Source organism: Gallinula chloropus (assembly GCF_964237585.1).
Source record: "Gallinula chloropus genome assembly, chromosome: 6".
In the NCBI taxonomy this organism is placed as follows: Eukaryota; Metazoa; Chordata; class Aves; order Gruiformes; family Rallidae; genus Gallinula; species Gallinula chloropus.
The window spans coordinates 18366577-18389129 of NC_140091.1; the positions used below are offsets into that span (position 1 = coordinate 18366577).

At 37.8% G+C, this 22553-nt stretch overlaps 1 protein-coding gene across 1 annotated transcript in view; it reads right to left on the reverse strand.

The window, feature by feature from the left end:
- BCAR3 (BCAR3 adaptor protein, NSP family member) overlaps positions 1 to 22144 on the reverse strand; it is a gene marked incomplete at its 5' end in the record, with an annotated part of 66808 nt that extends 44664 nt beyond the window's left edge. The window contains 3 exons of the mRNA XM_084266405.1: positions 2167 to 2494; positions 19363 to 19477; positions 22058 to 22144. Of these exons, the coding sequence (XP_084122531.1) occupies positions 2167 to 2494; positions 19363 to 19477; positions 22058 to 22144 (530 nt within the window). The remainder of the gene's footprint in view (positions 1 to 2166; positions 2495 to 19362; positions 19478 to 22057) is intronic.
- Between the last annotated feature and the right edge of the window lie 409 nt (positions 22145 to 22553).

Genomic DNA, 22553 nt, shown 5'->3' on the forward strand with positions numbered 1-22553 from the left:
GCCAGGAATATAACAAGGCTTGCAAACACCAAATCAAGGCAGGAGAAGTAGAGAAAAGATTAAAATTATAGCTCTGCAGTTGTAACTATATGTTTCTAAATATATAGACAGTTAAAATAAAGCTTTAAAAATAGGGGAAGAAATCTAATTCTGACCAGCGAGTAGGTCAGAACCTTTCAGCAACAGCAACAGAACAAAGCATCCAGGGCATCACACATAATGTAGAGAAATGTAGAAACTATTTGACAGCTCCAATATTACAGTCCTACTGCTTGTCAGTGACTATTACTGAAATGTCAGAATAGACAAAGAAAGGAATTCGAACAAGAAACTGTCTTTGCAAGTGTGAACAGATGAAATGGTTACTGGAAATACAGCTGGTTACTGGAAAAACAGGAATTAAACCAGCATATATTCACAAACACCATGTATAACAGGAAACAGTCAGTGTGAAATAGTCAACTTTGTTTGAAGGCTTAAATTAGCATGAAAACTCAGAATGACCATTTCTGACATATGGTGCACTTCAACACTTCCTCGGGGAGGGTCAGCAGAAGGAAGATTGTGATTAAATGCAAATGTGTGACCATACAGTTTCTGCTACAATATCCAATGCTCTACTATTCAAAGAACTTGTACGGGGCAAGGACAAAATGAACTCATCTGTGCATCAAGTGGTAATCTCATACACACACTTCTATCAGCTAAGTATCTTTACCAAAAAATCTGAGTTGGACACATGTGAAACACTAAGGGATTTAACCAGGCATGTTACTCTATAAACTATTTTTTTCTTTATTAACCTGAAACTATCATACCACTTGCATTATTTCTCCCCACAAAACAACTTTTGAACCTCTGACCTGTTTGACACTGGGATATCAAAATATATTTATTTCTTATAATTTCAAAAGATAAGTGGCTAGAGGCAGCAGAGGGAATCACTTCCTCCTTGACAACTTGCTGAGAAGACGACTGGCACAAGGTTCATCATTTATTAGTCAGAGAATCCATGTAAGAAGCAACATTACAAATTTTCTAACCATGGAAAAATCATTTAAACTGTCCATCCCTCACAAGATTTGAGACCAAGAAATCTTGTAGTTATGGTCACAGGAAAACTATAAATTCAAATTCAGAAGCTGTCATATGACTCTTTTTTTCAACTTTTAACCCAAGCAATGGAACAATAATTTTGTGCCTTTAACTGATCCACTGCATTACCTAGAATTTTTCTTGGTTTTGATGGACTTTATTTTCAATTTTATAGACCTCAAGCACAAAAAGTGAACATTTATAAAACTAATTACTTTTTAAGCAATTAAACATCAGTGATGATAACAGATTCCCCAAAGAAACACTAGCTGTGAAAGCATAATTCTTTCTCGTGAGTCATGAATATTATAACCACGGAGTCAGGCAAGGATAATAAAACAGGGATAATTTGCCATTTGCTCGGTGTACATTGGATTCCACAGCTCATGTGTAGCTTTAGGTTGTAGGCAGCTGGAACAGAACTCACTGTTTTTCCTCTGCACTCCATCCACATAAGCACTGAATCCAAAGCAAAACCAAGTTTAACCAGTTTGACTTCCTGATAAAAACTGCTCTGTTAGAACAATGCAAATGGTCACTTCCAAGCAATACAATGACTTTTATGTTTCCTCCACACAAGGATAGTATATACAATGCTATACCTTTAAACATTCAAAGGCAAGACCTAGTCCTTAAAAATTATTTTTAAAACAATAAAGATGTCAAAAGAAAGACTAAAAATCCAAACCACCAGATAGCACAGAAAGAATGGTATAGTAGGACATTTTAAACAGGCACAAGCATTTAACAGCCCATGTACTGACTGAACTTATGAAAAAAAAAATCTTTTGAAGCCTGAGCTATTCAGTAAGTCAAAAAAAGAAAAAAAAGAAATGATCAGAATTCCTGAAATCTACATGTCACTACTTCCCCTCCCCACCTCACATGTTTTACACTGCTTTCCATTTGGCTTCTTCCCTCAAAACCTAAATTGAGTACTAGAGAGAAAAATCCACCCCTGTTTAGAATGCAGAGTTATAACAAAGAGCTGTAGCCATATTTAGAGGTCTAGAAAAATGCATAATAATTCTGCTACAGAAAATATATGTAAATTAAAGTTCTACAAGGTACCTGGCATGGAGTTTGTTGCTGTTCCCATTTTGTGGAGGGTACTCTTCTATAATATCCTGTACAAATGGTGGCTGCTGCCGGTGTGTTCTGCTGAACTGTAATGTTCCCATTTGGCTAAACACATCACAAGACCTAATGGGAGTTGTCCCCTTCTTCTTCCTGGGGAGAGTGCCATGGATAGAGATCTCTTGAAAAGAGTCGGAGCGATGCTCAGTTGGTGAAGGTTTAGTGGTCAAGAGGTCCATGGAAGAAGCTAATGAGAACTGGTGGTTCACTGGACCATTTCTGGGTAGACTTGAAAATTTTCCTGCAGCTATCATTTTTGGTGCTGGAAAAACAAAACCAAGATTTATCAATCATCAAAGCCTTAACTCTAATGGAAATTAAAAAGCACAATTAACAAAAGGCACATAGAACTGAATTTCATCTTTATTTTCAGGCAGCCAGATACCTCAAGATGCAGTTTGTATTATAATCAAGACACATTGCTCCCAACTGAATGTCAACCACATGTATATATTCAACTTTTGTAAATGTAAACAGTCACAACTTGGACACAAGGGCAAGAGCAGGCCCTGAGCAATTCTCCATTTTCATCCACCAAGATCCTCTTTTTGTGTTCCTTTACATTCTCTGAAGACTCAGACATTGACTTTGAACCATTAGCAAAAAGCAAAGTTATAAGAACATTTTGACAAAAAATAAAGGACACTCTACAACTTGGTTTGGAAGAATATATTTATAAACTCAGTAGTTGGCATACTGTGAGGAAAAAACTTTCTGAAGAATCTTGCTCAAGTAGCAATTCTAGCAGAAAACTGGTCACATACTTTTAACAGGCTGTAAACTAAAGGGCTCTACTCAAAAGAGATAAGGGCAGAAGCAGATTACTGGAATTCTCTTCTTCAGCATGCATAGCCTGCTGGCTCAAATCATTGTTGACATTAAGGATTTGCATAGCTGTCAGTCTCTTGTACAACCAATTATAGCATGCCATACAGTACAGTTTTTTTCTGTTACTGTGAGCAAAATAACTTAATGAACAAACATTTCAGGCACATTAACAGACTGCTCTTCTGCTCCTCAAATAATACTGTCCCGCACTCACTTTATAGTGTTATATTACAGAAGACAGGCTGCCTCATCCTATCCAGTTATATTTGCCTGCAGAAGTCACACTATAGATTGTACACACAAACCTAAAGGTCAGCTGGTTCTACATTATTTAACCTAGGTGATAGTCAACCTGGTGCCTCCTATAAAAACTGGAAAAGCCACAGGAGCAGCAGAGATTGATATGAAATCAGAAACCAGAAGAGATTTGGTACATAACAGTTATGGACAGGGAGAATCTGTTCTGATCTTGGTCAAGTTTCATATTGAAAAATAGAAGTAGCACCCTGGAGGCCCAGCAGCCTGGAAGTCAGCTGCTTACAGCCACACAAGAATTCCTCTGGTTCTGGGGAATGCACAGGTGTTGCAAAAATAGAGCTGACTCTATAGTCCTCCTGCTCCCTTTAAATTTAATTTCTCAATTTTTTAAATTTAAAATTTAAAAGGAGCAGAAGGGTTACAGAGACAGTTCTTCACCAGTCGCCGCATCGCAGGTACTAGCGAAGTGTTGCTGCACTGAGGCTACTGTTACATCTACTCAGAGGTTATCATAACAGGCTTAGTTTTACAGTAACATTAGAGCTGATCTCAAATTTATGGAAGAATTCTCCTATTTCCTGTCAGCTACATTGCAGAGATTCACAGGCTGAATAAGGTTTCTAGGCTTCCACAACAAATCTTCTCCTGTTTCTCCCTTATTGAAAGTCCTAATAAATGCTCACTAATTACAGAGGATTAAAAAAATAAAATCTAAATAGTATTTAAATTTTATATTTGCCAATGCTCTGTTTGTGCCCAGCTACTATGTAGTATAGTAGAAAAGGCTCTGGAAATAGCATTACTGCCCAGATTCTGTTTGATTTTGATCAGGTTTCTTGTTGAAAAATGTAGGAAATGGCTGCAAAGTTAGTAAGAACTGACATTATTAGTTAGAGAGATCCAAAGGGAAATTTCTATTCTAAAGAAACCAAACAGTCTCAAAAAAGCCCAGAACTTCCATATGGGCCCTTGATGTGAAATACTAAATCATCTCACCATCTGCCATGCGGTTTGAGGACAGTTTCTGCTGGCTGGGATTAAAAATATCACACAATTATTTTCAAACTAATTTTGAAAAGTGCTGTAGAATCAGTTTTGCATTACAATTGTTCTAAGCAAAACAACTAGTCCAGATATAGGAAGCTCTAAAATGCAAATGTTTACCACAATGCTACAACCTCCCATAGTTACAAAAACTGACAGGGCTTGTTTCCTGTAAATTCAGCTTTGTTAGAGAGGAATGATAAAAACTACCTTAAACAAACAAACAAAAAAGGCTTCTTAGCATGCACACTATAATTTAAAAACTGAACTTTATGTGCTTACTGTAGTAGTGCAACAAACACCACTTATAAGGAGTCTGAAAGCTTGGAGGCTGTCGTGCTTATATTGCATAAACATGTTATTCTTCTTTTGGGGGCTGCTGAAATTCTGTACTTAATCATACTTTCTTATTGGTTTATAAAAAACACTTCCAAATCTCTGAATTCTGACTATTTAAGTGCAGGTTATCCACCCAGAGGTTAGGTCTTCCTGTAACATTACTGCTATGCTGAAATGGGACGCATGACTTCATGCAAATATGTATCAAAACCAATGAAAACCTCAGTTTAATAGTTGATACCAGGTGAATCCATGATAGGTTTACAATTACAGCAAACTGTCAACTGGTTTGAATATCCATAAAGCAAGCTAAGAATTCTCTCTCCTAACCAAATCACAGGATATTTATTACAGCAGTCCAGTAGGCTGCTTCTCTTTAGCTGAAGACTCTGGAATGTCTCAAATACTTTAGCATATGATTCAAAGAATGTTTGACTTCATTAGATATAGAAACCCTTAAAATTTTATTAAGAGCCAGTGTGCTTTGAACACTCACCATCGTAGCAGAATGATAGCCCAAAAGGAACTGAAATTTAATGGTACACATACCTATTTGTCAAAACGCAGCATCTAAGAAAACAAAGCACCTTGGAAGTCATACAAGTTTCCTCTAACTAGATTCAAATTAGATTGACTCATGCCAACATAATGTTAAAATGCTAGGTAAATTTGTACTTATAGAGAGAGTGCTATTTCTCTTTCTTCAGTCTGTAATTTGGAAAAGTATACAGGAATGGAATTGACAGGAGTCAGATTGTGAATTCAGAGAATTGGAAGGCCAGAAGGTTTCCAGGTAACTGCTGACATATCCTCCTTTTTTGTCACTAATGTGAGGGAATACACAGAAGTTTTTTAATCAACATGGCATTTAGGAAAACAGTACAAGACTGGATATAGAATAAAATATATATCTGGTGGGCAGGACCAAGCACACACCAAGCTCTAATCCAGTGGAGTGTGCACCTCTTCACATCATTGCTCAAAACAAAAAATAACCATATGAACAATGAAACAAATAACCTTCACTTCCCCAAAACAGCATACAAAGTATCCTTCTTCTCATGCCTTCACGGCTTTGGGATGCAAATACAAACTTTCCAGCTCAGCTTTTCTTCATGAAAACTTTCTGATGTTCACAGCCTGAAGAAGTATTGTGATAGTTTGTTAAACCTGATACAGGTACAAGAATAAGTGCTTTTTCCATACCACAGTATAACACAGCTAGTGATAATGGCTGCTACTTTGTCGTTTCAAGACACTGGAGGAGGGGAAACGAGGGAAAGAGAAATCTTCAGTTTGGCCTTAGAGACTGATGAAAGGCATAATAGTCCAAAGCTATACATGCTCATGCTAGTGGAGACCTCATACAAAGAAACAGAAAAGCAATGTGAGAGTTCCAAATCAGACTCTAAAGCTCTCTCAAAACTCTGAGTTATATCTAAACCAGTTTTGGATTCACACTTCTCTCAAAGTCTTACTACTGATCTGCAGTTATCATAACACTAATGGTGGAATACTTAAAGTCCTGACACATCTTTATGATTGTATATGCATTGAACCCAAGAGAGCCTGAATGTGGTTTTAATACACCCAACTGTCTTATGTTCTCCGGTATTTGCAAGACGGAATCAACTTTTGTGAAAACTCTACTTACTTCTGACACCGCATATCTCTTCACAACCTACTTCCACCCTCCTTCCTTCAAAACCAGTAACAATAAATTATGATGAGTAGGAGATATAATACTCTTTTCTCCCTGCTAAGTTACTTGGCACATTTACATGCACCATGCAGATACACTGGGAAGATAATGGCAGTGATCAACCTTAATGGCGAAGAAGGTCAAGTTCAAGACAAAATCCAGATCCATTTCCTTGGATTTATTTTTGGTCTAGTAAGAGAATAAGTTAGGGAAACATAAAAAACATGATTGAAAAACCACTAAAGTTAACATACCAAAGGAAGAAAGACACTTCAAGCTACAGTCACTATGAATTCAAGGGAAATTTCATGTTAACTGCCTCCCTAGAAGCAATGTAGTCTTATATAGTCTTCTTCATTAGCATAAAAAAAAAAAGGAAAAGAAAAAAAAAAGAGAGGATTCCTGCCCCCAAAATGGCTTAGTTACAGCTTTCAGCAACCTGTGTTTTCTACTTTTCTAAAAGTAGATAAACTGACACAGTAGCTGCTATAGCAAACAGGTCACAGGACTTTGAGAAGAATATTAAGGTTGGAGAACCTACAGCCTGTTACGATAAGGAGAGACAGATTGAGAAAGCATATGCAATAGTTCAAAGGCTTCAAGCTACTATCAGAAAAAACACCAGCCTGTCAAACATCAAAAACTCCCCACAAGTTTACAGACAGGTCAATGCTTCCAAAGGGTCTTGAAGTGCTATCAAATTGTTCTTGCTCTCTTTCTCTTCACATATATTGTATCATTTCCACTCTCCATACATCCTTGCACTGTAATCTGACAATCTATTTTAAACGTTTAAACTATTATTTTCAGACAACAGAAAGTACACAGACCAGGATAATTTATCTTTGAAACATATCTGTTCCAAGATGAGAAACATAAACCCCACTCGTCTCTTCATGATTTTTCACACATAGAATGCCTTGGTATCTAAAAATGACATGAAAAAGTAATCGTTGAAGACGATTCAATAAACACTAAGTAGAGACCTTATTTGGTCTATGCTATGAAATTATCACAGAAACTTAAGTGTCCAACCAGCTAGCTTGATAATTCTGACTGGTATGAAGCCTTGACTTGAAATTAACATTCTCTGTTTTCCTGGCAGCAATGGAGGACTTCAACAAGGTTACAGTCAAATCTAAGCATTTTTTCACCTAATGCTTCAAAATACAAGCTTTTGTTCTTCCTCTAATATAGGAAGTCATTTATTACTTTGCCTGCTCCCATTCCCACGACATTACTGAAAAAACATGCCACAAAACAACCCACTCTAACTGAAAATAAAGCATTTCAAAGACCCTCCAGTAGTAAGTATTCACTTCATTATTTTGAACTAATAACCGACTGATAGAAATTGCACATTGGGTCAGAAGAAAGTAATGTTATATATGATCATCTTTAAATGACCAAAAAAAAAAAAAAAAAAAGAAAACAGCATTTCCTTTCTGTCTGTTCAATGAAGTATCTTGATCACACACCAATGCTATATATTTCTTCATAGCTTTCCTAGGGCTCCATTCCTGTAAGACCTAAGCACTGGATCAAACTTCTCAGTAGTTACTGCCACAGGTATGGTATTTCTAGTGGTCCCCAAGTCAACTGCCACCAGGGTCCGGGTTCGCCCTGCTCCACCGCTCCCTGCCCCGATAGAGGCGGTGGGACAGAAGGACGCTCACACGCACACAAAAGCAGCTTTTCATACTCTGCCCGAGAGAACAACGCTCTCCCCACGTTTACCAGTCTGATCCCTGCTGCTTCTTTCCAAGCTTTCTGGGGTTTAGTTGGATGTTTCGTCCCGGCCAAGCGATCTCCTGGCAGTGAGTCCCCTCAGATCCCTCTGGGCTGCGGAGCCCTGCGGGCGGCGGTACCGGGGGGAAACGGGCAGCCGTGCCGGAGGAAGGAAGGACGGGAGGAGGACCCACCACAACCAGGGGTCCGGTGCGCTTCCCGTAAGTGAATTAGTACGTTCTGGGGAGACCCCAAGGTATGGCTGTACCGCGGTAGGAGCCGGCGCGCACACTTGCCCCAACGTGCCCTAAAGAGCAGTTCGCGATCACTAAACTAAGGGTGACTCAACCGGAGCCTTCCAGGGGCGCCTTATCGCTACTCGCCCGGGCCGCGAAAAGTACAGACCTAGTTCCGCGACTCCCGTTTTCACTCCAGCAAACGAGACGGACTCCCGGGCGCCACTCACCTGGTGAGCGCGGCACCGGCGGGCGCGGGGAGGTGGCGTCGGCCGGCCCCCGCAGCCCCCCGCGGCCGTGCGCTGCGTGCAGTAGCTCAGGCAGCGCCGCGGCCGCAGGCGCTCTGAGCAGCACAAGCAGCGCCGAGCCGTGATTTACGGCTCTCGAACCACACCCCTCCGCAGGCCATTCAGGCTGAGTCTCGCCGAACTCCCGGCGCACAAGCCGTTTACACGCAGTGACCTCTCCTTGCCCTTTTCCGCGGATTTCCATAATTTCGTGTCCCAAATTAGCGCTGTAGCAAAAAAATTACGAGTTTCCTAGACCCTCAATTATCCGTGAACAGGGTGGGTTTGTTCCACACTTTATACGCACAGTTTAGCCTAGTAGACTTCTCTTGTGTAACAGGTTGGTGGAACAAAATGCATTTTCTAAAACAAATAGCTGTAAAGAATGGAGACAGAGTCCATGGCTGGCAACGTCCCTTTGTGCGTATCCCTTTCTAAACAGTAAGTATAGATAGAGCAATTTTTAACAAATTACCTGAGGCATCTTCAGACTGTACCACTAACTCAACCAAAGGACTGTTGCTTAAACAGAAAACAAGGCAGACTCAGTTGATCTAGCACAGTCTAGATCAAATTTTCTTTAATGTCTTTTCCCCATTGGCTCAGTCTTCCCCAGGCTGCCTGGCCAACATTCCTCTGGTCTTGCTGCAGTTACTTCAGTTGTCCAAAGCAGTTTTGATAACTCTGTTCTTTCCCTCTTGTCAGAATTCATAAGCCAACATCCTGCAAACCTCCTCACAGCTATCCTATTTGCATTACCTTTCCGGAGGCAAGTATTTCTCTGCTTAACCAAGCATTTAATTGATTTTGACAAATATTTGACCCCTACTAGATGTATGTTTCTTCTGTTTTGGGAGATCGTCTTCACATACTATTTTAATTTCATTCTAATATTCCAATCCTTTCATACTCTTTCTCCGTTTTCACCAGGACTAGCTTTAACAGCTGTTGCTGATATATCTACTTCAGAGCCTGACCATGCAACATTGACACATCTGTGGTCCTAAACTATCTAAATAAATATAATTGAGATTATTCATCTTCCAGGACCTTTGTGTACTATCAAACCAACCATCAAAATCATCAAATCCGAACTGCAGTATTCTCACTCCAAACAAGTTAAACCACATCCAGTGACAACAGCAGGATTAAAATTCCACACGGTGATTTACCACAGTGACAATCTCTGGATATTGGGTAGAACTGGGATATCACTCTTTGTAGTTTCGGGTTTTTATGCATTGTCCAGAACACTGAATTGCACAATCAGAGCTATCTAAAATAGCTTATGGCAAAATTCTGTTTAAAAAAAAAAAACCCCACAAGATTCTTTAGCTATCATGTATGTTGCAGAAGTAGGACAGAAAAGCTCTCCAAAAAGTATGGATACTTTCATAGGTATGAATCATTACATAAGACAAAATAAGACACACAAAAAGTAAAAGGCAGAGCATGCTGAAATATGCAGTAAGGGAAGAAGAGTAAGAGGATTGGAAAATTAAATTTATCTTATGCACTGAAGTAAAGGAAACTCTCAATGGCATTTCTGGCTGCTGCTCCCCTTCTCACAGCAACTCCACTTTGGTTCCTTAAGGCAGGCATGAGCAGGAGGTAAGCATTAGCATTGTTGGTATTGCCACATGCCTTTTACAACAACAACTTCTAAAACAGAATAGTTGAGGTAAATGTGAAGGACAACAGTTTCACAAAGGATTCCTTCACTGGTTCTGGGACAAAAATTCAAACCAATTTCACATAAAACGAGGCATAAATGCACAAAACCTCATTCCAAACTTTTCTAAATGAAGTTTTTCCCCAAATGCAATGAGCTACTAATTGATGAGGAAAGCTAGAAAATCTTAAGTAGCTGATAGCACTTTGCTTCTGTCATTGCCAGTTGTGCAGAAGCAGTTAAGCACTGAAGGTAGAGAAGTACCGAAATTGTTTTAGGCAGAGTCAGATTCCAGAATTTCACTGCCACAACTAACAGCCTGTGGAGATTTCCCATAGGATATTTCATGCATAACCTTCCTTCAAAATGTCCTTAGCAGAGAGAGAGGAGGAGCAGGTGGGAGGAGAAAGGAACCAAAAACCACCAGAGTGTGATCTCGTCTTGGACACCAAAATGTGTCACTAATATGGCCTGTGCAAGAAAAACAGAATTACAGTGAGAATTCAGAAGAGGAGCCGAGATACCTGGAATACACTCTCAGTTCGAGTATTCTGACCCACTTCCTTACTTACATTTTTATAACCTATATCACAGTGGTATTTTTCATAGGAAAGGCTGCATAATACTTTAACAGCTTATTAAGTAGACAATGCTACAGAAGTACATGTTATTATTGCATTTTATTCCTTTATGTTTCATTGTATAAAGGAAAAAGTCTTGTTTCTCTAAATCATACATTCCACAGTTCAAGTAAAAAACATCTAAAAGCATGCCAAGACCTTAGTTTGGCTAGAACATAAGATGGTCTCTGTTAGATGATTCTAAAACCTCATTTTTTCAGGCACAATAATTACATAGGAAGTAATGTCATGGTTCATTGTCATGTTTTATGACTAAAAACTAGAAAAGGGTAAGTAATTTCCTTCGTTGTACAGATGGGCACTGAGCAATGGTACTGGTATCCAGGCAGCCCTGCATAAACTGTCATTACTCTTGCATGAGTCATCACATCCTAATCTTGGGAGTTTTATTCTGACTTCAGATGAAAAAAGTTGGTCTTTGTCTTCACTTTTGACAATTTACACAACCCATCCTTGTACATAATTGATACGAAGCTGTTAAAAAGAATTTGCCTGCAACCTGTAAGAATGAAGTTGTAGAACTGCCTACAACTTGCTACATTAGCTGTTATTCTGAATTAAACTTGTTTCAAAAATGTTATTGTTTTCACACTTGGTATCTACTTTGGAAGTGGGTTTACTGAGATGGGATGAAGTCTGGAATCACCAACGCCCTGAAACAAACACAACACTTCTGTCAAGCCCTCCTCATCAGTATTACACACTGACCTACCAGGGCTTAACCATCATGGCCTACAGGAAAAATGGAAAGGGACTCTTTATCAGGGAGTGTAGCGACAAGACAAGGGCTAATGGCTTTAAACTAAAAGAGGGTAGATTTAGATTAAGTATTTGGAAGAAGTTATTCACTATGAGGGTGGGAAGGCACTGGCACAAACTGCCCAGAAAGGTTGTGGCTGCCTCTTCCCTGGCAGTGTCCATGGCCAGGTTGGATGGGGCTTTGGGCAACCTGGGCTGGTGAAGGGTGTCCCTGCCCATGGCAGGGGGTTGGAACTAGATGGACTTTGAGGTCCGTTCCAACCCAAACCAGTCTGGGATTCTATGATCTCTTTATTTATATGGCATCACACTGTCTGTGTATCCCCTTGCCACAGAAGTGTCCTTTGTGAACAACCTAGGGGAGGCTGAGAAACCAGCAGTGCTGGGCAACTGCTGGCCACATATCACACACTGCTGTGGCTTTCTATGGTTACCCTTGACTTCCATTTTCTGAAGGAAGGAAGTATGTACAGGTGCATCTTTCCACCTGGTACAAAGACACCTATACAAGCAGCTATCTGAATAGAAGTGAGGAGGAACCATAACAGGGACATAGGTCCCAAGACCTGTGATGCTGTAGTTTGTGCACAGTATTTGTGTCAAGAGTTAGGTACTTGCCAGTTCTTGAAAGACCATTTTCAAAGTGTGCCTGGCTTATGGCAACAAAAGAGATAATGGGACAAAACCACGAGGGTTCACTGGAACTTTTCAGTGTGACCTTAAACATCAGAATTCCAGTCTTCCTAAAATAACCTGGAGAAAATACATCTATTCTAAAAGCACTACTGTGCAGCTGCAATGATCAAATGCAGAAGTAACTACACAAGATGAGGACATGGTATACAGGGATTGCTCACACAGCAGTTCTTGTAGATTTCCTGATAAACAAGAGTCAATGCAAGTTTCTACTGTGGAATTATCTTAGAAGAGAAAGAACACAAAGAAACAAAAGACCACATTCCCTCAACTCCCACAGATATCATGCAGAAAAAAAGTGTGATCAGCATAATAGTTGGCTAGGAAATCAAATGTATTTGCTGGCAATTTGCAAATTAATCTAAGACATATCAGGCAAATTAGAATGACAATACAAAGTGAAAAAATGCTTCAAGACTTGAAATATAACAGCATTTTGTTTGAAAACTATGACATATAGCAGCTATGCTTCTAAGGTATTTCCTGGATGCCAAATGAAACAGACAAATTTAGTCAGCAGCTACCCAGACTTTGATAATAAAGCTACCAACATCCAGTCTTGCTATTTGGTCTTAGGTCTGGAGACAGGAGCCTTTCAAAAACTCCCAAAGAACTATCTGTTATGAGTCAGAGTCAAGAAGCAATTCCTAGCATCAGAAAAGTTTGGAGGCAGCAGAAGTGTCCCATAGTTGATCATCCCAGAAGTAACACTGAAGTAAAGAGGGAGAGTTTGAGGAGTTACATAAACCTTAGCTTATTCAAGTGACAAACCGGGGCATGAACATGCTCTGTCTTGCTGAAGTTTCTGGATACAGCACATTTTTTGCAGACCTACAAGAATGCAAACTAGGTATGTACAATACCAGATATCTGATCCTCATTCAATACTGCCTATAAACTTCAGTTCTGACAAATCAGTTTTTTCCAATAGGAATTGGTTTGCTGTTAAACCCCTCTAATCTGCATGCAGCTTGCTATTGTAAGTCCTAAATCAGAAAGAAACCTAAACTTCTGGAAGTTCTCAGAGTTACAGAATTCCATGTATGTTGAGTCAGCTAGCATCAGCCACTGTTAGAAGGAGGAAACCTAAATACAGCCCTCACATATAATACAACAAAACTGAGTATCATCTGTAACAAAAAGAAATTGGCAATAAAAAATAGTAAAAATAAATTATTGCACATACTCTGTGACAATAACATGTTATGTGGTTGTCCCCTCTGCCCCTCCACCTTTAATTTAGCACAAAAAGTCACGTCAAACGTGTGCTGGCATAAACACATCTGTTTCAGAAGTTTGAAATACATGGGTAAAATTGCACTATTAACTAGTTTTGGTAAATGACACACTGAATTGGAAGACAATACCGGAAAGATGCTGGACAAGATTTTATGGGTTCCTTTTTACTAGGGGGCCTATTTTCCTCTCTTTGCTTCTATCAGAAAAACTGTTACTATGGACCTAAGATTTTCTTGCCAGCTCCTGGTTTTCCACATTTCTGTAAGTCTCAAAATACAAGAGAATTAACAGTCTCTCTTTGCTGGTGACAGATGTTGGGAAATTTTTAACATAGAACGTAACTGATGTAGAGAGAAGGATAAACAGAAGGCCAGAAAACAGCAATAAACAAATTTGGAACTTTCAACAGATGAAATGGTACAGTAGTAGGTGTATGTTTACAACTTTGTAAGAGCATCTATGTTTCTGACCTTAAATAGAAATAGCAAAAATCTTCAAATATCCCTCAGTGAGAGTAAAACAGGCCACACAGGTAGCAATACCACCCCTAACTATTATGCAGATGAAAGCGTTCAAAGCAGCCTCCTCTCCATCTATTGGCAAAGCTACTAGAATATTTTAGCACTAGTCAGGAATCTGCCAGGTTGACACAACATACCACTGCTCCAAACCATTCTGGTTGTGTTTGCAATGTTTCAAAGAGAATCAAAAAACCCAAAGTAGTACTTTATCTGAGAATGACAAAGACAAGATATTTGGGTCTGACAAAGCAAATCCAGTTATGGCTTTATGTTAATTATTTCAGCCATGAGGGAGTCCTTCAGTTATTTTACCTGAGTACAGACTTGTTTATTTATATTGTCACAAGCAAGGATCTGTACTGCATGTTCATCTTCCTTCTTACCAGCACACATCTTAGGTCTTTTATATAATGAATGACAAAGAGAAGACACATGACAAGAAAGCACTTCATATTTAACTTTACACTACTGCAGCAGCACAAAGAATAAATCTTTCTGCATATGTTGTAAGAATTTAAATGCAAAACCTCTTTCTCCTACCAGAAGCAGGAAGTTATAGGTTACATGTAATCAATATTCTAATTCAGGCTTTGCATATCATTTTATATTCACACAGAATAAGTTATGTCACTGCATATATTCTATTTAAATCCATTAAGGCTGGCCTTCTTTGTATGACAAATAAATTTATAAGATACCTAAATATATATCCTATTAAAACTGCAATCTCTCTGTATAAGAAAATTTGTACAAGACAAAAAAGAAAGATTCTTTATACCTTTAGCCTCTCCAAGGAAAACAAAATGTTAATGAAATCACCTTAAACCATCTAATGCTATTAATCAGAATTCAGTTCAGTCATAAGAAATCAGAATAAAATCACACTCCTAAAGACTGCAGCACAATATAGCAACATGATTAAATATCCGTGTCCCAGTCCCACAGAGCATCAAACCCTGCTTGTTTGTTGTATTAGAGGATATTGAGAAAACACACATTTCCTTCCTGGGGCACTACCCTAAGTATTGGACTGTGGCTTCCAGGATGTCTGTCTTGAACTGCCAACTGTTACAGGGCAGAGTGCTATGCCTCATGCTCTGGGAAGGAAGACTCTTCTGTGTGCAATACAAGAGTCAGATTACACCTAATCTGTCATCAATTTCTCTCGCACTAGAAGAAGGTACTAGAAGAGGATATGCTATTTCTTGGCTTCTCTGCCATGCCAAGCAAACATTTCTAAGGCTACTAAGAAGTACTAGGTAGCTGCCGAGAACATTCTTATAAGCACAGACCATATTTTGCTGTACTTGGGAGTGGTTTAGTATCTGAATTTTGGATGCATTTTGATTCCATACTGAGACAAGCCCAGGCAAGTTTCAGGCCCCACCCTCTGACTCTACAAACTTCTCTGGAACTGAAAACAAAGGTACATCTCAAAGGAGTCACAGCAAGCTACTGAATACATGCATGGATACTGGTCTAGATGGCAGGACACCAAGATCCAGAATGTGCTGCAGTGCACATCAAAAAGTCAGTCAAGATACAGGCAAATGGACTGTGGAAAGAGTATTTATGACTCTTCACATTCATACCTTTTTAAAACTTCATTTTTGTTAGATTAAATCTCAGACTGAGAAAGTATTCTGGGAAAGCACCAAAGTGGGTTAGTGTACTCTTTCATATGTCACTTTACATCTACTTTGCCACTATCTGATATGAGGCCCTGGACATGAGCAACACTCAGTTTGACTCAGTATACAACCACTTGGTTTTCTGTTCATGAAACAGTGGTAGGAAGTGTGTTCAGAACTGGTAATTTCACTTCGGAATAAAGTTTGCAGAAACTGGAAACATTTTTCCACTTGTGTACTGTGATTTGCAAGGAAATTAAATACAGTGATAAGCTGTGAGCAAATATTTGAGTTCATCAGGATCTAGAAAAAAGAAAACAGATGTGTTCTTGAAATTTGGAAGGCCACACTCAAAAGAAAAGATAAAGCATTCCAAGCTAACCACAGTTGTAGCATTTAGGCCTGAATTAATTCCACCAGCTGTCAGCACTTGCTGAGTGATCACTGGTATGTCAGTTATCCTGGTAGAACTTTACAATCAACAAAAAAACGCCAAACCAAATTACCTACATAAGGTAATTCACCTTGAAAGTGGACTGAATTGTCTGCTGAAAGAGAATCATCCCTAGAGGGAGTACAGAGTGACTTGCCCCCTTAGAGAACACCTTCAACTGTGGTTTCATTTTAGGCAGTGGGGCTGTTTTCAGCCATCAGGGCTCATCTCTGCTTTCTCTTCCCTGGCCATTCATAAGTGTACATGTTTGTGTACCTGAACAGTGAACTGGCATGGGAACTTGATATGGATGAAGGTGAAATAAATTGTTTTTCAGGCAGACAAATTTCCCAATAAATTCACCATGCAGCTGCAGAATTTTATGAACAACAACAACAAAAAAATGATACAGAGGTAGGGGAAAGCAGCTAAAGGAAAGCTGATGACAGTATATACTGTTTAGGCTGGCATTTTGGAACCTCAGCTTCAATTAAGGTCAAGAGTCAATGGCACAGTAATCTTTCAGTTTTCTAACACTGATCAAAAATATCAGAGCCCCACTATTGAAAGCACTAATACACTGTAAAGTTCATTCTGCTGAAATGGTTTAAAAATCTAGAATGGTTATTTTTCTATTGATCAGCTAATGCTACTCATGTCAAACTAGTTATTCTAATCACATTCCTACCATTGGCTGGCATAAAAGATAGCGTGAAAGCATAAAGGTAGTGAACTTTGTATTGTGTACTCTGCCTAATTCAACAGATACGGATCATGTTGATCCAGGTCAAATAGGTTGCTGGGCACTCTGTCTATTCACAGATCTTGGTATTAATTACTGTGGAATCACAGCTCTAGTAGCTAGGATTAGTCAGGATGAATCCAAATCTCAGTGTACTGATACGTGTTCTATCAAAGTAGTTTCAGAACCAGTTAACAGTTTAGAAAACAGAAAATGTTTTGACAAAATTTGCCAAAACTTAATTTCGCTGTACAAAGAAATGCTTAGTCCTACAAAATTAACCTTGTGAAAATGCTTACATATTGAAGTGATTTATCACATTGAGCACTGTCTGGAAACTGTTGAACCAGCAACAAATACAATGCTGTTTAAAGCTCAAGATAACAACAAACAGAATAATATAGCCTTTACTCTGTAGCAGTAAGTAAATTAGTAGGACATTAGTATTTATTTAATAGTATGGAAGATTTTTAAAAAGTGTTTTTTCTAATGTCTGACTTCAGTACAGTTCAGTGCTGGAAAACAGTGTTAACTGATTAGGCACTTTGCTCCTAGACACAGCACTCTGACAGACACAAACCAAAACCATGTCATAATAGGCTGGGGACTAGATAAGGACTGTTAGTCCCTACTGTGAAAACAAAACAGTCTGCACTCATGTATGACTGACTGAACTCATCTCTTTTGCAGTCTTCCCAGAATTTTCTAATGCAGCAGCCAAAGCTATCTAGAATGTAAACATTCTGGCATAAACAAAACAACTCAGAGATCCATTTGGCTCTATTTTTTCAAGCACATAATTCAATTATAGACTTAATAGTTTTCATTAACCAAAACCAGAGAATGAACGAAATCATTCCTCTCAAAGATAAATGCCCATAAATATGAACCACCACTTCTTTTACTAGAATTTAGCTTAAAGAAACCTAGCACTTAACTGCCAAAACAAAACCAAACCCCCCCCCACCCCAAAAAAACCCAAAATCAACCAAACAAAAAAAGACACAAATGGTATTATGCTGTTGTCTTGCAAGACATATGTCCAGACTTAAAATTATATACACTCCAGTTTGGAGATAAAATGTTTGACTTTAAATTCACTGAAATCACCAGGAATATGGCAAGATTAGACTTATCTCAACAAATCTGAAGCTGAACACTCATGAGTTGTAGTTATAGTAATAGAGTTTGGAACATTCCAGTGAATTGATTTAAATGTTACATAACTCTCTATAAATCAATACACCATCTGAATAACAGTTTGAACAGTCCTATCCTGGGGGGAGGGGAGGAAATTACATTGAGAATTGCAAAATATTCCTCACTTGACTGATTTCCTAATCTGTTCTCAGTAGCAGCTACAAAGACGATGTACTTATATTCATATTTTAGAAAATTTAAACCAATGAATTGTGGAAGTTATGTAACTGTTAAACCAATTTTGAACTCTTCAGAAAACATTGAGGAAATACGGTGAAGTGTTTGTATACAACTGGTTCTCATTTCTTCTGGAAAGTCAAAGTAGCTAAACACATTTAATGAATATTTGATTTCTATTCATGCTCCAAAAGTCTTTTTACCTTCACCCAGAGAGGTCAAAAACAGGAACATTAGCCAAGTAAATTACTGCTTCACATTAAATATGTAAAAGACTTAGGCAGTAATCTTAAGAATTATTAGGCAGTCTGCATTATACTTATCTTATTGTACAGGATATTTTGCGAATAGTTAACAAGTCATAGTTCAATAATAGCTCACTATATCATTCCACTCAGAATAGAATGTCTTACAGGGCTTATTCCAGCTCTTATGAACTTGAGTTGAATTTTGATACTGAACTGATAAAAACACCAGAAAAGCAACAAAAGATGTAGTGATTGAATAAAGTCCCAAATGGAAAAGTAGGGTCAGGTCTGACTGCATAAACACTCTTCCTCTCTCTTCATTAGAGATGAGCTGCCATATACAACAAATACCTTGGTTTAGATCTTTTGATATGATCTTTCCAAGTGAGGAAGACATCAGGATCATCTTCTGTCAGTTATGGTCTGTAAACAATACTGTATCTTGTTAAGCTAAAGGCTGCAAGAGCAGACTCCTTTAGCAAGAAATGAAAGGAAAGGGAAGCCTTTTCCAAATAACAACTTCTAAAAAAATTTAGGTTATATTATTTTTTAGAACACTGGAAAAACATTAAAGTTTAGCTATTCTTATTGTATATGTAAAATACTGTTGTGATCTGTATTCAGAGCAGCATCATAGGCTGTTCTGATAAACTAATCAGAGTTTTAGTTTCCCATGTGTCTGTAATGAGAAAGCTCAGGTTGCCTTAACTCTTTCTTTTAGTCTTGGGGAGACAACATGGAAGTCTTACCTCTCTTTCTTCCTATGTCCTGAAGCAGCAAGATACTGGAAGTGATGTGTGTTCGGTGGACTTGATTTTCAATTCCCATTTTTCTAAGATCAACTTCTGTAAGATGGAGTAAGTCCTGTAGCAAATACCAGAGTAAGGAATATACCATACCTGTTAATCCAGGAAAATTCAAAGTTCTTTCAGACAGGTTTGCAGTTTCTGGCACTGTAAGCTATGTAACAGTATACGTTAAGAACATGTTTTATGAAGCCCCTTTATGGTGATAAGCTATGCCATTGAAAGGATGAAGAATTTTTCTTTTAAAACATGAATTCACTGTCTCTACATTTTTTCCTCAAAATAAAACTTGTCAAGACAGCTGGACAATTTCAATAAGCTATGACTCCTTTCAACAAAAAGAAAAAAATCCAAATGCAAAAGTGCTAGTATACCAATTGCACTTAAGCTAATGAAGGAAGAAAAATCTCGGAGAGAACTGAGTGGCACAATAATGTTGTAAAGGAAGGTCTTGGATAATCAATGCGTCTTTTGGACACTATATTGTAGAACATGAATTTTCACAAAATGCATTTGGGTAACCAAACCCAAACTGTTTTCTTTTATTTACCTTTCTCTCCACAAAAGCATTACTATTTTATTTTCAAAGTAAGCTGCTGAATAACTCAAGGCATTACAAGGCAGCAAAAAAAATTCAATTTGATAATGATTTAAGTATGCACACAATTTCATTCAATGATTACATCTTTCAGAGCAAAAAGAAAATGTATCCAAAGCAGAAAATTTATGATCAAATGTATTTCCTTTTATTTTTACTGTTCTGTATTTTCACTGCAAAACAGATAAAAAGAAATCCATAGGATGTACTCCCTTTTTCTTACTGGCAAGTCATATTAGTAAGGGTGGCCTTTTCTAGTGGAGATTTGACAAGTTGGTTCTAGGACCCTAAAATAGAAAATGACATTGTTTCATGGTGCGAATAAAACAATTGACACAGGTTTCTACTCTGAGCTACTGTTTTTGAAATTTTCTTCCTTTAAGATCATAAATACTTTCTGGTCTCACTTCAGATCTGGCTACAGCAGTTGACTGAAACCCAAGAACTCTGTCTTCTACTGCCATGAATTTACCAGTTCACTAAGAACAATTATTTCAAGAAAATGTACATCACTGCCCTCCTCAGCAGAATGGATATAACCTTACTGCAAAGATAAAACCCCCAGTGAAATTTTTATTAGTAATTATTTTTAAAACCAGAAGACAAAGGCAAGTACTTAAGACTTTAAAGAATTTAGAAGCTTGATTCAATACGCTGCTTAAGCATATACCTGTTATCAAGCGGATTAGTAAGAATCTGAAGTCAGAGTAAACCCGACATTCTCAATTTTTAAGTTTTGTTTCAGGAAAATACTTAGTTTGGCTGAAGAATTAAACAAAGTATAATGCTTATAATCTACGGATATTGCAGAAGTGAAATTCTGACTCATGGCCCTGAACTTCAAAAAAGTCTGTTATATCCAGAATGATGCACTAAGCCTATTTTTAGGTTTTGCACTTCAGCAAAAAATGTTTACGGAAAGTTTTCAGGCTTGGTAAGTAAACTATCTTTGTTGACTGTTAAAACAGCTGTCCCATGCCACTATACTACTGTCTTCTGTATTACAATGGTAGTGTAAGACACATAACAACATTCCCTAATGGACTTCTAAGTCTTGGAAAGTAGAAAGTTAAATGCTGTCCTTGTCTTCATTGTGACAAATTCTACATACATTTAAAACTGTTTTATTTTTATTTTGCTTGGATAATGAGATTACCATGACACTCCCTAAGAACTCTGATATACAGACAGCACAGATGCAATGCAGAAGCCAATTTTAAACAAAATTCAGTGCCACTTCATAAAACTTTAATCTGATTAGTGCTGTAAAAAAATGTTTAAAAGTGAATCCAATGTCATCTTGAGTTGATTAGAATATCCAGTTGTATTCTCAACATTTATTTCTGAATTAGGAATACAGCAGGACAAAGCTAAACACATCAAAGCACCATACAATTGATGATACATCATGCAAGTATCAACAATATGTACATGAATGATAAGAACTGAAAACATAAAAATAGGCAGTAATCAGTCAATTTTGATGAAAACAGACAGACCTGTGAGAAAAGAGCTTCCTAAGAACTACTAAATATATTTCTAGGAATCTTCAAGATGACTTTATATAAGGTCCTTCTGTAATGTGGTATTTGGTCAACAGAGATTTTTAAGCCACTTACCCTTAAACAATTTCACATGACAAATGGCACATAAGTTTAATTTTTTTCTAGGTCTAAATTTTAAAAAAGAAATGTGTCTGTTAAACTTTTGCAGAACAAAACTTATCTATGTGTTCTTGCTATGATAAATATGCCCATTTATTATGGTCTGATACAATGAATACTAAAGCAGGAGAAGCAGCATTAAAACCCCAAAAATGTTAACTCTATCTTGTTCACTTGTGAGTTACTCTGTTTCTCTGTGAGTTTTAGTATGCAGATGGAAAAGACGTGTTTTTATTTTCCCCTTTGCTAAGACAAAAGCAAACTGGTAGCCTTTAGGTTTATTGCTCCAACATCATATCACAGATCATTTAATCACTTGCATTATCTTCTGGTTTAACAAATTCTCAATAATCTTATTGAAAAAGCCAATTCTTACCTCTACACCATCATACCGGTCAAAGAGCGTGCAATATTCTGCAAGACCAAGCTGGGTCAGCCAGTTAGAAATAGGCTGACACTTCATTATTTATTTCCTCACTTCACAATGCTTTTGAGTCTGAAAGACAAAACCAAAACCCAATTACAACTACTACTGCTTAGGATTGTTAAATGACTGAACAACTCAGAAAGCACTTAACAGCATGGAAGTTGTACCATTATGGCCAAAGAGATCAACACTTTATTGGTATTTTGGTAATAGATAGTTATCTATGCATTAAGATTATTACATTTAATTCCTTGCTTCATTGTAATCCTTATAAAAATAGGTTATGTTGAAGACTATATTTTGTTTAGCTCTCACAGCTGAATTAATCTTTTTGAAAATAAATCAGGGTCCCTCAATACTGCAGTATCAAAAAATAGCCTCTATATTCAATGATAATGTTCCTTGAAATGCTCATTCAGTGCTAATGCCATTCTTCTTACATGTC